General features: G+C 57.4%; 4 protein-coding genes across 4 annotated transcripts in view; 1 reads left to right on the forward strand and 3 right to left on the reverse strand.

The window, feature by feature from the left end:
- Positions 1 to 4,703: 4,703 nt before the first annotated feature.
- On the reverse strand, positions 4,704 to 6,067 carry VDAG_00587 (uncharacterized protein; the record flags this gene model as incomplete). The annotated part of the gene is made up of 5 exons (XM_009651964.1): positions 4,704 to 4,721; positions 4,783 to 5,180; positions 5,234 to 5,419; positions 5,491 to 5,938; positions 6,014 to 6,067. 5 exons carry the CDS (start codon positions 6,065 to 6,067, stop codon positions 4,704 to 4,706), a joined length of 1,104 nt encoding a protein of 367 aa, XP_009650259.1.
- Positions 6,068 to 11,136: 5,069 nt separating this feature from the next.
- VDAG_00588 (import inner membrane translocase subunit tim-21) lies at positions 11,137 to 12,144 on the reverse strand (the record flags this gene model as incomplete). The annotated part of the gene is made up of 4 exons (XM_009651965.1): positions 11,137 to 11,442; positions 11,497 to 11,551; positions 11,605 to 11,789; positions 11,878 to 12,144. 4 exons carry the CDS (start codon positions 12,142 to 12,144, stop codon positions 11,251 to 11,253), a joined length of 699 nt encoding a protein of 232 aa, XP_009650260.1. The 3' UTR covers positions 11,137 to 11,250.
- Positions 12,145 to 12,576: 432 nt separating this feature from the next.
- Positions 12,577 to 14,399, forward strand: VDAG_00589 (ADP-ribosylation factor GTPase-activating protein GLO3; the record flags this gene model as incomplete). Its single annotated transcript, XM_009651966.1, has 5 exons — positions 12,577 to 12,648; positions 12,717 to 12,852; positions 12,931 to 13,114; positions 13,209 to 13,930; positions 14,062 to 14,399. The coding sequence occupies 5 exons, from the start codon at positions 12,577 to 12,579 to the stop codon at positions 14,397 to 14,399; spliced, it is 1,452 nt and encodes a 483-aa protein (XP_009650261.1).
- Positions 14,400 to 14,961: 562 nt separating this feature from the next.
- VDAG_00590 (oxidoreductase 2-nitropropane dioxygenase family) overlaps positions 14,962 to 15,105 on the reverse strand; it is a gene marked incomplete at both ends in the record, with an annotated part of 1,411 nt that continues 1,267 nt past the window's right edge. The window contains one exon of the mRNA XM_009651967.1: positions 14,962 to 15,099. Within this exon, the coding sequence (XP_009650262.1) occupies positions 14,962 to 15,099 (138 nt within the window). The remainder of the gene's footprint in view (positions 15,100 to 15,105) is intronic.

Consider the following 15,105-nt stretch of genomic DNA (forward strand, 5'->3'; position numbering starts at 1 on the left):
GAGAATGGGAACAGGGCAAGTGAGCGATACCATGCCATGCTACGCACCGCTTCAGCCCAGTCTGTCGGTCTGACTGACTGACGTCTGACTGGGGCATGCCCTCTTGCGCGCGTCCTCACACCCACGCACACTGACTAGTCCATCCCTCGCCTGCTGGCCCCTTACTCGGCGTGTGGCCCCCAACGTGTATCGCCCTCCCCACGATCCTGTCAGGTTTGTGGCATGCGTTACATGGAGGCGCGAGATTTCGACATTGCGTCGAGGTTTGTGTGTGTGTCCGTGTCTGTGTGCGTGTGGGAGGGCACCGCACTCCCTCACTCACCGCCAGACCGGCGCAGCAAATAGGCATCTTCGTCGAGACAGCCGAGTGCAGGTGGCGCACACGACAGTACCGCGCCGCTGCAGATGAGAGGGTGTCGTGTCGTCGTGATGACTTCTGCCCATCGCGTGTCAGTTTAAGGAAGTGCCTCTCACCTTCGCCAAGGAGATGAACGAAAGAAAAAGAAGAGAACCCCACGGCGCAGACACTGTCCACGCCACGGATCTGCGCTCCCCAAGCCTTATCCATCGTTTTGTTTCTTTTTCTTCTCTTGAGGCCCATCTTCCCCCTCTCTCTGTCTCACGCGGGGATCCAAGCTGGGGAAGCTCGAACTCCAGTGTCTGGGCCCAGACGCGGGCGCATATCCCATGTCCTCCTCCTCGCCTCTTCCCCCCATTTATCCAAACCCATGCATGCCCTTTTGCCAAACCCCAGTCTCCCGATTCCCCGTGGGCGGGCGCCGCGGGCTGGATCGCGTGTGCAACCGCTCTGCCGAAATTGTGCAGGTCGATCCAACCAGTACGCTTTTCTTTACTAGTTCTGTCATTTTTATTTTTTTGGTCTTCCTATTTGAATGCCTGTCTGTCTCTCACTATCTTGTCTTCCCCAATGAACATCCCCCCCAAGACCAGAGCCCGGCTTCGACCCGAGCCAGCCGCCCCGTGGCCCTGCTGGCCTGGGGCCCGCCTCAGCTGTGCGCAGTGACGCCAATGTTTCGCAGAGCGCGCACTCCTGGATCATCGTCCTGTCCCAGAAGCCCAAGCATTTTGAGGTCGATGCCGTGCGAAGCGCCGAAGAAGGAGGGGGGGCGTGTCCCGAGAGAGAAAGGGAGAGTAGAGATGGCTAAACAGAGTTGATCGCCTTGAACTATGTCCGGTTTCGTTATCTCTGTGTGCTCTCGCCCGATAGCCCTCGTTCAGGCTGGAGCTCTGAACTGGTGACGACGTAGACTTGGGGCCACGGCCTCCCTTTCTCTCACTCGTTCTCCCCCACGGATGTGCTGCTTGAAACACCGTCTCTGGGGGGCATGGAGGGGGCGGGCTGCCTGAGACAAAACGGGCTCGAGCAGTGACAGCGGCCTTTGGCCCGTTTTCCGGCATTGTGTCTGCTTGGAATGGAATGGCACATTGCCTAGGTACCTAATAGGCATCTGGGTTTGGATCGTGGACATTTGAGACCCTGCCCCAGATAAGAAGTATGCTTCTCCATCCTCCACCCCCCCTTTACTCCAGGAATAGGAATCTAGGGGCCTCCCCCCCAGAGGACCAGCAGATCAGTTGGGCCAGGGCGTGCCATGCACATGATTAGCGGGCTTGTAGGGAACGTCATACTATCCACCCCGTCACTGTCACTGGACGGCTGGGTGGGAACGTCAAAGTATATGATGAGTCGAACCTCGAGTCAAAACTCCGTGTCTGCCTGCTTCATTGGTGTTTTTACCTGAAGTCCATCCGCTTTTATTTATCAAGTGAGATATGTGTGGGGTGGCTGCCACACCTATTGCTACCCCCATCCATCTCCCCATCTCCCATGTACCAGTCGAGAGAGGTACATCGGGCCAAATTAAGTCGTAATATCATGTGAGTCGATCCCATGAACACACCCCAGAGACAGTACATGTTACGCCATCGTGGTTTGGGGGAGGAAAGGAAAGGGGCGTGCCGCAGCACGCCACGGCTAGTTTTACACCTCGCGCATCACAGGGGCAATATCATCACGAGCCGTCCCGGCCATCGAGCAAACTCCAGATCAGTCAAAAAGTCACGATCCCACCACCCACTCCCCCCTCCCCCCTCCCCACGCAGGGCCACGCCCACGGAAGCGAGACGCAAGGGGCATCTGTCCATCCACCTGGTCATTCACTCAAATGACCCACGAGCCCAGGCACTGGCGCGCGCGGGGTGGAGGGGTTGAGGCGCCTCACGAGACATCCTTCAACATTGTCAACTCGTCCGTCCTGCAGGTTCAAGCGTGTGCCCTGGGGGGTGTTGGACTACAGGCGACAACCACTGCCATAAACAGCACTATAGGATCAGCTCGCCCCCCCACGTCGTCGCCCCGCGGGACTCAGTCGACCCCAAGATCTGCCTCCCGAACATGGATTGAATTACGGGGTTGTGGAGAGCCCATGATTTCATCTCACCTTCATTTTTCCTTGTTTGGGAACCCCCGACCTGGCAAGAGGGCGGTTCACGCCCACCCGCCGGCCAATTCTGGGATTGCGCCCAAAACCTGGATCCCAGTCGCAGGCCAGTTCTCGTGCCAAGTCGAGTGCCCGGTCCAAAGGGGGAAAGTGAATGGACCCTTCGACCTGGCAATCAAGCAAAGGTCCTGTGGGAAGCGGGGGGGCGGCCTTCTGGCGATTCATGCTGCTAAGCATTTTATTATCGCCAAGCTCGGATGTGCCTTGCTGACGGGACACGCGCTGTTCGGGATTTGACTGTTCGTTTCCAATGAGCTCGGAGGTCGATCTTTCGACCGGCCGAGAGATCAGGAAGAACAGCGTTCCCACAATGGCGCGTGCGCTTCGTCGCACGACACGTATTATCGTGCCTCACTCAGCCCGGCCCGAGTCGCAGGATAGGATCAAGTCATCGCAAGAGGGCCGGTCCACCACTCATTGGGCTGAAAGCGGCCAGCGTCGTCCCTCCCATGCGCTGGCAGCGCTGGATAAGCCGGCTGTCGATCGACGAGTGCCTCCCTTCCTACACGCATCCTTTCGGGCCCGACGAGTCACACGAAGCCTGCCTGTTCGCCAGCCTGCCTATCTGCTTGCCTTCCTGCCCCAGTAGGCAGGTGTCGCATCCTCCCGATGATCGCGGTGCTACAATGGCCGTTCGATAGTGAGGGTACTATCACGAACCGTGGCCGGCGTGCCCCAGGATGAATCTCCCCCGATGGAGGAGTGCGGAGTACCTTGGCTAGATGTCAGGAGAACCGGCTGCGGTTTGATGTTGATGGTAGCGAAAAACTCCCCATACTAGCCCAAGAAATGGGCTTCCCAGGCGTCACAGAGTGACAGATGACGCTTGGCTCCTTCTGGGCATCCCCTCCCCCCCCCCCCCCCCCCCTCATTGGGGGCAGAAACTCAAAAGCTGCGGACTGGCCAAAACCGAAACCTGCAAGGGAAAGATTGAAATGGCGCGTCGGTACCAGAGAGCTGGACTGAAGGCGTGCTTCCGCCCTGATTAGCGTCAACTAGCTAGCATCTACAACACCATGATCACCCCGGCTCGTTTGCGCGGCCAGTCTTTCTCCGGGGTGTCTCCTGGCCATTCTACATCTGACATCAGCTCGGCATGGTTGAGAGAGAGAGAGAGAGAGGCCAGCTAGGGCTTCTCTCTCGATGGGGATCTCGTCATCTTCGCCAGGAACAAGTAGGTGTCCACAGTCAGCTTTTTTTGCGCGCAGTCAGAAATGATGGCAACGTTGACCCCCATGACGCGATTGCTACAAACTGGCCGAGACGGGGGAAAGACTCCAGCATTGACGAAACGCCCGACAGCCCACGTGTGATTTGCCGTTGGCAGCTGCGCTGTGCATTGGCATTGGGGTGCGCTGAGGCTTGCATCACCGCAGAAGCGAGAGAGAGAGGAGGCGTATAGGGGTACAGATTCCTGCCTATGGCTTGATGCCCTGCTCTCTCGCTTGAGGTGTTCTTGGCACATGATATCTTTGTGGCTAGGGACTGGACAAACACACACCCCCTGGCATGATCAGTGCCGCGGAGGTGCGGTTAAAGTTGAACAGAACGGAAATCCGGGACGACTCCAAACGCGGTTCTGGGTCCTGAGCCGGCAGAATGGCAAGGAGTGGGGGGAGGAGGGCCAGGCCTCGTGTCGTTCCTGGACGGAGCAGCACGCTCGTGCTGTGCCGTTTGGGGGTGGCTTGCTCGGTTGCGTGGACCAAGACGTTCCGGGCTCCTATCTTGCCGGCTCAATCACCAGACGAGATAAAGCCACGTTGGGATCAGAAAATCACGATCGATGCAACGGTGGGGAGGCAGGCCGACTTGCCCCGGCTGCAAGCCACTGCGCAGGTTGCTCGGCTGATATGCCACTTGCTTGTCCGAAATTGAACTTGTCATTCAGACTTCCATGTCTGGATAAAGGCCCAGTTGCAAGCCACGCGTTCAAGAGCTTTGCCTGATGGAGTGGACAGGACAGGCAGGACGCCGACTTTTTCTTACCTGGGCGGAATCTCTGGTCATGATTTTCCCGCCAACAGCATCTTCTCGTCGTTTGATCCTTGGCTGAAGCCCCGGTATGAGGCCCCCAGAGCTCCTATTATAACCAAGTCGATCATTCTCATCCAGCCTGCACTTTCTCATACCGAGTAATTCGGAGCAGAACGAACGTGGCCACGGACACATCTAGGTCATCATTCAGCCTCCGGAGCTGATCTATTGTTTTGCTGAGAAACTATCTCCTTGAGTCATCTGTCGGGCCTGGGCGTGGTGTCACTGCTTCCATTTCGATTCCCTCTTCTGTTGCTGTATCCTTCGAAATGGCGATGCCCCCGCCATCACTCTCGCGCGACTGGTCCTCATATTCAACGCTGACCGTTGTCGTCCAGGCGATCCCATTGATGTCCCTACCCTGGGGTCCATGGCCCAGGATGCTCCGATCGCTGTCACCGTCGTCACCCTTGGCCTCGGCGCGGCCTGCCGTGACCGTGACCGAGTTGTAAAACTTGTTACTGCTGTCTCCCGTCTTGACATACCCACCGCCGTTGTTGTTCGACCCGGTTCGGACGCGGGCGCTGCGGACGAAGCCACGGAGAACCGGAATCGAGGCAGAAATGATTGTGACGTTAGGCTCAGCCATTGACCAGATCCAGTAGACGGCCTGGTTGGAGGCGACTGGGAGTTGACGTTAGCGGGCAAGTTCAAGTGTCAAGGTAGAGGCCACGTACAGTCGGGATGGCTCACTTGGAGCAGTTTGAAGCCGTAATACGCCTTCATCACACCAGTGAAGCCTGCGATGACGCCCATGCTCAGCGCTAAAGCAATACCCAGTCTTTCGGATCGCTTCATCTGCAGGTTGAATATCATCCGCCAGGGCAACAGGGCCAGTATAAGGTCGCACAACGCCGAGTATACTGCGGTAGGGCTTTGTCAGATTCGCCAGAACAGATCGCAATCGTCTAGGGCGGGGAACGGGTGGACAAACCGGCACTGAAGACTGCGAAAGTGACCGACTGCGTCAAGGTCCAGCACTTGTCTCCTCCAATGTGCCCTTGATCCGGCGCACCGCATATCATCTGCCAGACCGCAATGATGTGCACCACGAACTGAAAGTTCATGGTGATCAGCACGACGTAGATCAGCTTCGCCTCCCAGCCGCCAGGCATCAGTCGCAGCAGCGTCAGGCCGAATGATGTCTTGGTCAGTCCGAGGGCGATGCTCTGGAGGTTGTGGTGGATGCGGGCGAGCGTGATCTTCTTGAGGATTCCGGGATGCAAGAAGATGGCCATGAGCCCCGACATGACCCCAGACGCCACCAAAACAACTGTCCATCCAGCGATGAGGACCCAATCATCCTGCTGAACGCCCAAGCGGACTATACGGATTCTGCTATACAGCCTCAAGGTGAGAGCGATCGTTGCGAGGGCGAACAACTACAGAAAGCGCCTTTGTTTAGCCAGTCAATCTACAGAAAGCAGGGGGCAAGTCAAGTACCGAGGGTGACCTACACTCCAGATCGAAGCATTTACGAGGACTGCCAAATCCTTGGGATCCGTAGCCATTGTACTGCTTCCTGGCTCGTCGTCTATGTGAGAATCATTTGCTGTCTCCTCCTTGTTGCGACACCGAAAACGTTCGAGATTCGGAGGTTTGCTTCGACACCGCACAAGTGCCATCTCTCACGTACAAGTATATACGCATCTCTTCTTTTCCCCCCTGCAGGCCCTACAAGGCTCAATTGCCTGCTATAGTGGTAACATCCATGAGAACCATGCCGCCACGCACCCGACGAACGCAGTGCAAATGAGCGACGCGACAGCCTCGAGTCGCGCTAATTCGGAAAATGGCTGCTGATGGCGGACAGACCGATACTCGATTCGTCAACCTGAAGCACCCCAGACTCGGGTCGATTGTATCTCAAGCATAAGGTTCACTGCCATGACTCGCAAAACAAATCGGAAGCACAGGATATCTGCCGCGTCAGCCAACCTTGACGAATTTCCCCTCGACACAGCACCCAACCCCAACCCCGTCTGGGCGTCAGGCAAATGATCAGGTTGGGCGCCCACAGCTGGGCAGGTTGGCCCAGCATACACGGCAAGTAAGGGGAGGAATTGAGACCAGCCTCTTGACGTTTTGCGCGCTCTGGACTATTCATAGCGGAAGGATCGGCAGTATAGTCTCGTAGGGACACGACCGAGGTCCGAGATAAAATGAATCCGGGTCGAGATCAAGGTTGGCGGCATGGGCGGGAGGGAGTGCTGTGCATGATCATGGACTTCGAGACGACCCTGAAGAACGGTGCGGCTTTGGGACCAGCAAGTCGTCTGAACTAACGATTCGTCCGTGACGTCGAAGGGCTCTGGGCGTAGAAGAAGTGCTCAAATGTTACAAGCGCCCAAAATGTCCATCTGCGATGTTGTCTGAACCTCTGCCGTCCGGATCTATCCTTATGATGATGATTTGGGAGCCGTCCTTGTCCACCGTTGTGCAGGGTGCGCAATGTTGCCCTTGGTAGTCTTTGAACTGTCTCCCTTGTATGGATGACGCTGCCAACTCACTTCAATGCCCGTGGCTTACTCTATCTTGCAGCAAACCCATGCACTGTCAGCGAATGGCACCAAAATTGCGTCCTCGACCATCCAGAACGACGACCTGGCCTGCCCCCTTTTGACGGCAAGTATCGTGCTGGCTTTGACGGTGATTTCCACACAAAGCACTACCACGGCGCGTGGCGGCATTATCGAGCCTTGTGGCGCATGCGCTGGCTCTGAATACGACTCTACCAGGCTCCAAGGCTGCAAATGTGGGATCCAAACACGACGTTGAAGGTTGCAGATCCTATGCGCAACATCATACGCTAGACTAACTTAATTCCTCGAGTCCAACTGCTCTCCTGAGCGCACGGCTCAAGAGCATCTTGATCGTCCGCGGATGATGCCGGATGCACCGAAAGTGTCTCAACCTGTTTGGGCACCAACGCCTCCGCCCAAAGTATGAGGACGGTTATTTCCTGAATGGAGTGACTTCGAGTGCTGTGAAAGGGTCGACTCTGAGCAAGGTTCACAGGGCTGTGGGCTGAGTGAAACATTGCTGCTTGCTCAGGGCACCAGCACTTCACCAGCAACGCCACGCACCACGACGTTGGACGAACGAGGTGACTGGTAAATGTCGCGCCTCGGCCATGGAAGTTACAGACAGTTGCTGATGATTGACCAGGTCGTCGCGCAATAGAACAAACCGGGAGCATGACCACATAGAGCGGCGTCATTGCTCAGCTTGAGGAGTATGGTTGGAGATCACCGGCGGTCTATCAGGTCCACGTCGGCGTAGGCGTCGATGGCCGGCTCATTCCGGACGGCACGCGCTATCATATACGGCTTTAAAGGGTTTCGAGCAACAATGATGATTCTGAATGATAGCGGCAGCGCGCTTGGTCTCGTCACCTGCTCCGATGCTCGGCTTTTGCCATGGCGTTAGCACAGATGGCGACAAGGCATCGGCTGCCGTTGCGGCTCTCAACGACATGAGAGTGACACGAGAAAGAGAAGCGAAGTTGCAGCTCCGTCCAATTGCCAAACCAATTACTGGCTGGAAGAGTTCACATTGCATTTACTTCTGCCTGACGTGGAGGGCCACAGCCCAGTTCCTGGACTGGGGCTGCTGATGGCTTTGTCGGGTCAACGACGACCACGAGGGATCTGGACATCCCGAACGTACGAGTCTGGCTGATCGTAACCTCGCAGCCTTTCATCAGGAACATGGGAAATGTCCAGTCGAAGGAAAACGGGGCGCATCAAGCAGGCAGTGACATCTGCTCATTCCGAACCCCGGCCGGTGATGACATTGACGAGGCCATGGTGGCAAGCAAGCAGCGAAGTCATCTTCCCGCAGAAGAAGAATGCCGGGATTCTACGCGACAGCAGCCAGCTCGGGGCAGCTCTCAGCACGCTTGACAGTTTCATACAACGGATTGCCCAGTCCATCCCAGGTGGCCCCAAGTACGAACTGACTGATCGCTTGCATCCAGTACAGTTTATTAGGTAAATGCAAGGCAAGCCGAATACAACAGGAACCATAAGAGGCAGCTGTGGCCTGAAAGAAAAATCCCTGACCTTGAGATTCAAAGGCAAGCATGATCATCTTACATGTGATTGTCGGTGCCGAGTTGGGTGGATGAGCCCAGCTACACAATAGGGACATCGATGTTCGACACATATGACATGTTTTGTTCTCCGAGTACGTAAGGTATGTTAGACAAGGCGCCTCGAAAAAGAAGGTAGGCGGGTAGGTTCTTTACCTTGGGTAAATTTATTGGCACGCGAACCATAACCGTCTGTCTTTTGCCCAAGGTGGGAATAGCTGACGCTTCAACGACCTACAACCCCTGTCCCTCTCACCGCAGGCCTTGCCTCAAAGCCTTGGACCTGCATTGCGGCAGGCCCCCTGGCTCTGACCGGGCCCATGAACTGGGCATCGCCATGGGGTATTCCGCCTGCGATGCGGCTGCGCCCCTTGTCCACCCCCGCACAAAAATGGCCGGCCGTCAAGCCGCCGAAGCCCACGATGCGAGGCGCCTGCAACTCGGTGTACGGATGTGAGCCGCGAAAGGTTCGTCCTGAACCCAGCCGGCCAGGCCCCTGGCACAGAAAGAAGCCTTGCCCTGGCAGAAGCCTTGCCCTTATCCTCTCTGCCTGTGCCCTCCCCAACAGGAAGGTAAACCTCCACGAGGCGTATCTGGCCGCATGCCCCGTCTCATCTCGCCCGCGCCTCGACACCCTCTCGTGCAGCCGGCCGCCTTCCCCGCAATACCACCGTCGCATCTGGGAACGGGGAACGAGGGGGAAAACCCCACGATGTTGCAGCATCTCGGTCAACCGCCATCATCGACCAGCCCTCGTCGCCAAGCGTCGGCGTGCGGCCTCTATTGGCCACCCCGCGTCGCACGATTGACACCTTCGCCAGGCAGTTGACGAGAAGCGCCAGGGGGCGTCACCGAGGCGGTCACGCAATCCATGTCATCTGGCTTGGGGGAGAGAAAAATCCCCAGGATTCGGCCACTGGCTCGTCTTCGGTCTCCTTCGCCAGGTAGCCGAGCGGCGAGCTCCTCCCCCCCTCCCCGGCCCCTTGCCCGGGTTGCGAACCCCCAGGTTTCGCCTCGGCGGTGGCAATTCTTGCAGGGAAATCGGCCCGCGACAAGCACGTATTCCTAGCCCGACATCCCGCGCCTGCGCCTGCGCCTGCGCCGCCATCTCCTTCACCGGCGGTCCTGCACCTCTGGTCACCGAGCCCCCTGTGTGGCTTTTCGAATCGAATGTACCAGCCTGGCAAGATACATCGTGCAAGAGTTGGGGTGAAGAGGCGTCTCTCACGCCCCGGGGGCCAACCTCCAATCTTTCGTTGACCTCGTCTAGCTCGTTCGCGGTGCTTGGCTCCCCGCTCTTTGATAGGCATCGCCACCAAAGGCAGGCCACCGTGCTTCGCCTGGCGACCTGGACTCTTCAAGGCGTCTGCGAACCCCTCACGCGGTTCGGATCGCGGCGGGCGCTATCCACCCTTGAAGGGGGGTGTCAGGAGAAACATCAGATGAGGGGTTACGTGGGTTGTTCGTGGGGATTTGTCAGAGAGCACGGCAATCTCAAAGGCAGAATACCTTGGCTTTCTTGGATGGCGCAAACGATGCTTGTGTGTGTGTGTGTGTGCTGTGAGGTGAAATGGGTTGATTGTAACTTGCATGTCAACTGCGAAATCAACCCTGTCACGTAAAATCATCACGCAACACGTTTCAAGGAAGGCTCACGGTATTGCGCCAGCGCAACACAGTTTCCGTATCCGAAAACGCCTTAGATCAACTCGGAGCTCAATATTCTTTCAGACCGAGAGATAAGCAGAGATGCTGCCTATGGACATTACCAGAGACGCAGGGCTCAGTCCTAGCCCGGAGGTGAAGGGCTGGAGTATGGAGATATTGAGATCATCGGGCAGCACGGCAAAACTATAGCTGGAGGTGGTTTCCCTGGCCAGAATCGCTTCTGTTCTGTGTGATCGGGCGAATTGTCTTTGAAAAATTATGGCAGCACGCGACCTTGATGGCTGCATGCTATGTGTGGCATCTGTACTACCCGAGGAAAGAGAAATTGCCCTGTAGCTCTGGGAGGACCGACAGCAAGTGTTTGACCACTTTAACAACGAGTCTGCTTGCTTGTTGAATGTTGGGAGACATACTGTGGTAGTATTAGCTTACGAATTTGACCGCAGAGAGGACTATCCTCGTTGAGTTGAGCGATGATTCGTGAATCAAGACGGGCGAAACCCATCATTGGTGTCAAAGCCCATGGGGAGATCGCATCATGCTGGGAGCAGGCTGGCTGGATCCCCACGTTCACGCGCTTGGCTCACGATTATCAAAAGGTAGTGGTAGCTGCGGGTGTACAACGCATCTCCTGTACAAGTCATCCAGTACAGTCCGCTGATGCTCAGCCGCAAGAGCTCAAGCCAAGTTTTGGAGGCAAGCAGTCAGCTTTCAAAAAGATGCCTCGCTTCTTGACATGGCACATATGAGTGTCGCTGTAGGAGAAAAGATACCGGAATGAGTAGGCGTCATGAACTGGCACCTGAGCAAGGCAAGACACTCGTGACAACCCGACCTCTGATTCTCAATCATGATATTGATACACCCTCATCCTACACACGTGGTCCATGTCATACAAATTCCATCCTCGAGATGCAGGTCTCGTTCGTACAATCAGCCCCAGTTGATGCCCAAGAACTTGACCTTTGACTTGTTGGGGTTATTAGGATCGGTATCGGCGTTCTCCAGGTAAATCCTCTGGTGCCCCCGGACATCGAGATAAAGGTACTTGTAGTCATAGGAGCTCTGACCTGCCGGCCTGATCATGTGGATATGCACATGGCCGGTATTCAGGGGCCCTTCGACCTGGACACTGTTAGTTTGACCTTTGAAAGCCATACGAGAGCAGACCCAACGTACGTAGAACTTCATCTGGAAGTGATCGTTACCCTTGGCATCCTTGTGTTCCGACGACCTGGGAACAATTAGTCTGGGGGCCGACCACAGTGGTGCACCAAATCAACGTACGCCAGAGGACGCGACCGCCGCCACTTGTTCATGGTTTCTTCTCCGTGCGCCATGATCTTCTTTGCATCGCCGAGAAGCTCGAGGCACCTGGGATCCTTCTTGATCCTGTCGGTCGCAAGGTTGAAGTAGACTGTCTTGCTGTTGGGGGAAAAGACATCGGTGTATAGAACATAGCCCACACCACCCTGGTGCCGTGTCAGTTCTCGTGCCCAACCAAATATCAAGGGAAGGCCCAGCAGGCTCAGGGCCATCGATGGGCACAGAAAGACGAACCGTCAAGACTAGACCCGCGATGATCATGCCAAAGTTGAAGCTCTGCTGCGTGGCCCTGCCGGCCTTCTCGGCAGCAGAGAGTTTCGACCACGGCACATGTCCGTCGTCGTTGAAGGGCGTCACTCTCCTCCTCTTGGGTTCCTGCGGGGTGGTGCCGAGGCCCGTCTGTGTCGCATAGTATCGTTGGAGGAGGAATGGTCGCAATTGGGGAGCGTGGCTGATGGTGGTCGGCGTGCGGGTCGCAAGCGCGCTGGTGGGAATCTTCATCCTGGCGAGAGGGCGGCGGCCATTGTACAACGGCACCGAGACTGATAGATAGGCGTTTGAGCTCCGGGATGCGAAGCTACATGGACGTCGATTTCACGAGCTGCGACAAGCTCCACGGGCAGAGAACGGAAAGGTCGTGACCGCCTTTGGCAGAATCCGTCATGTGGAGAGGCAGAACGCGCTAGTGTCATATGCGGTTAGTGCGGCCCCTACATGCCACTTCTCGACATTCAGTTGCCCCCCCCCCCCCCTTGCTGCCGTCAGGACTGGAGCAACTCCTGAACTTGGGACACGAACGCGATCACGATATCGTCTCTTGATCTCTCCGCGACGCACGAGTGACAGCGGAATATTTCGGCTGTCGGCAACCCAAGACAAACCTCGAACCACCAAAAAACTCGATCTGATACTGGCCAAAGCCTCACCGCCATCATGAGTGCCCTGGCTTCGAAGCAGGAGTCGCAGAAGATCTTCGAGAAATTGAAGACGAAGCAGGCCAACAAGGTAAAGTCTCACACAGCATGCTACTTGTCGCGTGGGTACCAGTCTGGCTGACATGCTTCCTCACATAGGTCTGCTTCGACTGTGGCTCCAAGCACCCTACCTGGACCTCTGTCCCCTTCGGCATCTACCTATGCCTCGACTGCTCCTCGAATCACCGCAACCTCGGTGTGCACATTTCCTTTGTCCGCTCGACCAACCTCGACCGTACGTCTCGCCTGACCTCACACTCACTCTTCCAAAGAGAAACCTACCGAGGAGAAGCCTAAGCTAACGCGCCCCTAGAGTGGCAATGGGAGCAGCTGCGCATGATGAAGGTCGGCGGCAACGAGTCTGCGACCAAGTTCTTCCAGCAGAACGGCGGCACCGCAGCTCTCAACAGCAAAGACTCCAAGACCAAGTACCAGTCGAGCGCCGCCGTCAAGTACAAAGACGAGCTCAAGAGGCGAGCGGCAAGGGATGCTAAGGAGTATGCGACACCCAGAACCATCCCTCTTCTCCAGGGATGCTCCCTTTTTTTTTTGGTGGGAGGGATCATGCTGACACGTGCTTTTCCTCACCAGGTACCCCCACGAGGTGGTCATCACCGACGCCGTCGAGGAGAATGGCAGCGCCACGCCCTCGGGTGCCGACGAAGACGACTTCTTCTCCTCCTGGGATAAGCCCGCCATCAAGAAGCCGACGCCGCCCATCTCGCGCACGAGCACGCCGCCCGTCATCGGCCGCACCTCGTCTCCGCTGTCGGCCGGCGGCCTCTCGGCGCCCAAGGACATCTCGCGCTCCGCCTCGCCCCTCGCCAAGCCCGACGGCAGCGCCGCTGCCGCCAAGCCGGCCGCCAGCCGCATCACCTCCTCGGCGGCCCTGCGCAAGACGACGACGACGACAAGCGGCCCCCGCAAGGCCAGCGTCCTCGGCGCGAAGAAGGTGCCCAAGCTCGGCGCCAAGAAGGTGACGGCCGACCTCATCGACTTTGACGAGGCCGAGAAGAAGGCCAAGGAGGAGGCCGAGCGCATTGAGAAGCTGGGCTACGACCCCGAGGCCGAGGAGGAGGCCGACAAGGCCAAGGTCATCAAGCCCGAGCCCAGCCTCGCCTCGCCCGCCGTGCCCAAGGGCGACTACGGCTCCTCGAGCCACACCCGGCAAAAGTCCGAGACGGAGCGCCTCGGCATGGGCATGCAGCGGCTCGGCTTCGGCCAGGTCGGCGGCGGCAACAACAAGGCGGCGCCCGCCAAGAAGGCGGCCACGGGCTTTGGCTCTGTGGGTCCCATCAAGGCTGCTGCAGAAGGTGAGTCCCCGTTCTCTCTGCGCCTCGGTGCCTGTTACATGCCTTGCCGTCCCACTCCCTGTCCCACTCCCTGTCATCCCACGCCTTGCCGTCTCACTGTCCTTCTTCGCATGCTAACCCGTGCCCACCAGACCAAGACGAGACGTACGCGCGCAGCAAGTTTGGCGGCCAAAAGGGCATCTCGTCGGACGAGTTCTTCGGCAAGGGCTCCTTCGACCCGAACCAGCAGGCCGAGGCCAAGACGCGCCTGCAGGGCTTCGAGGGCGCGTCGGCCATCTCGTCCAACGCCTACTTTGGCCGCCCCGAGGACGAGCCCGCCGAGGAGTACGGCGACCTCGAGTCGGCGGCCAAGGACTTTGTCCGCAAGTTTGGCATCACGGCCGGCGACGACCTCGAGAACCTCAGCAACATGGCCGGCGAGGTCGGCGGACGGCTGCAGGGCGCCATTCGCGCGTACCTCGGCAGCTGAGCGGTGTTTGCATCGCGTGTCCTGTGCGTGGGTAGCCCGGGGGCGAGAGAGGAGATGGGTGAAGGTATGGATGCTAGGAGAGAGGGGGTTGAAAAGGGGGGCATGTAAAGGCGGGAGGCGCGGCAGCATAGTTCCTTTAATGAGAGACGTGTTTCCTTGTCCCAGACTGGCGTTTCTTGTGGCTGCGTACGGGCTGCGCTGAGAGGCTGAAGAAACAGACTTCGGCAGCAGTGGTCATATGGTGATGCATCGGGCTGATGAGAGGACGCACAAACAGAAGGAGTCACGAAAACGAGAAAGATGTTCCTTGTAGCCAAATCTTCGCTTCCACATACGCTCACAGAGAAGTCGCCAAGAAACAGCAAAAGGTGGATGGCGATGATTTTTAAAATTTGTTTGTGATTCATTCGAGTGTACAAGTCTTTACTATGCAGGTCATATCATACCACACGCGCTTCGTCTAGATGCCTCTCTCTCTCTCTCTCTCTCTCTGTCTCTCTCGTGCTCTCCTGCGGTTCATTCATTCGAGCGACACCCTTTCATTCCCCCCCCCCCCCACAGCTTACAGCTTCGCGACGACCATCTGCTGGCCCTTGGTTATCCACGCAACACCGTCGTTGACGAGCTCGTCGACGACGGCCTTGGCGGGGAGCTGCTTGTTGACGACGGCGGCGGCCTTGCCCATGAGGAAAGGGCGGTACTGGTC

The sequence above is a fragment of the Verticillium dahliae genome, genomic scaffold (genome assembly GCF_000150675.1).
Source record: "Verticillium dahliae VdLs.17 supercont1.1 genomic scaffold, whole genome shotgun sequence".
Classification (NCBI taxonomy): Eukaryota; Fungi; Ascomycota; class Sordariomycetes; order Glomerellales; family Plectosphaerellaceae; genus Verticillium; species Verticillium dahliae.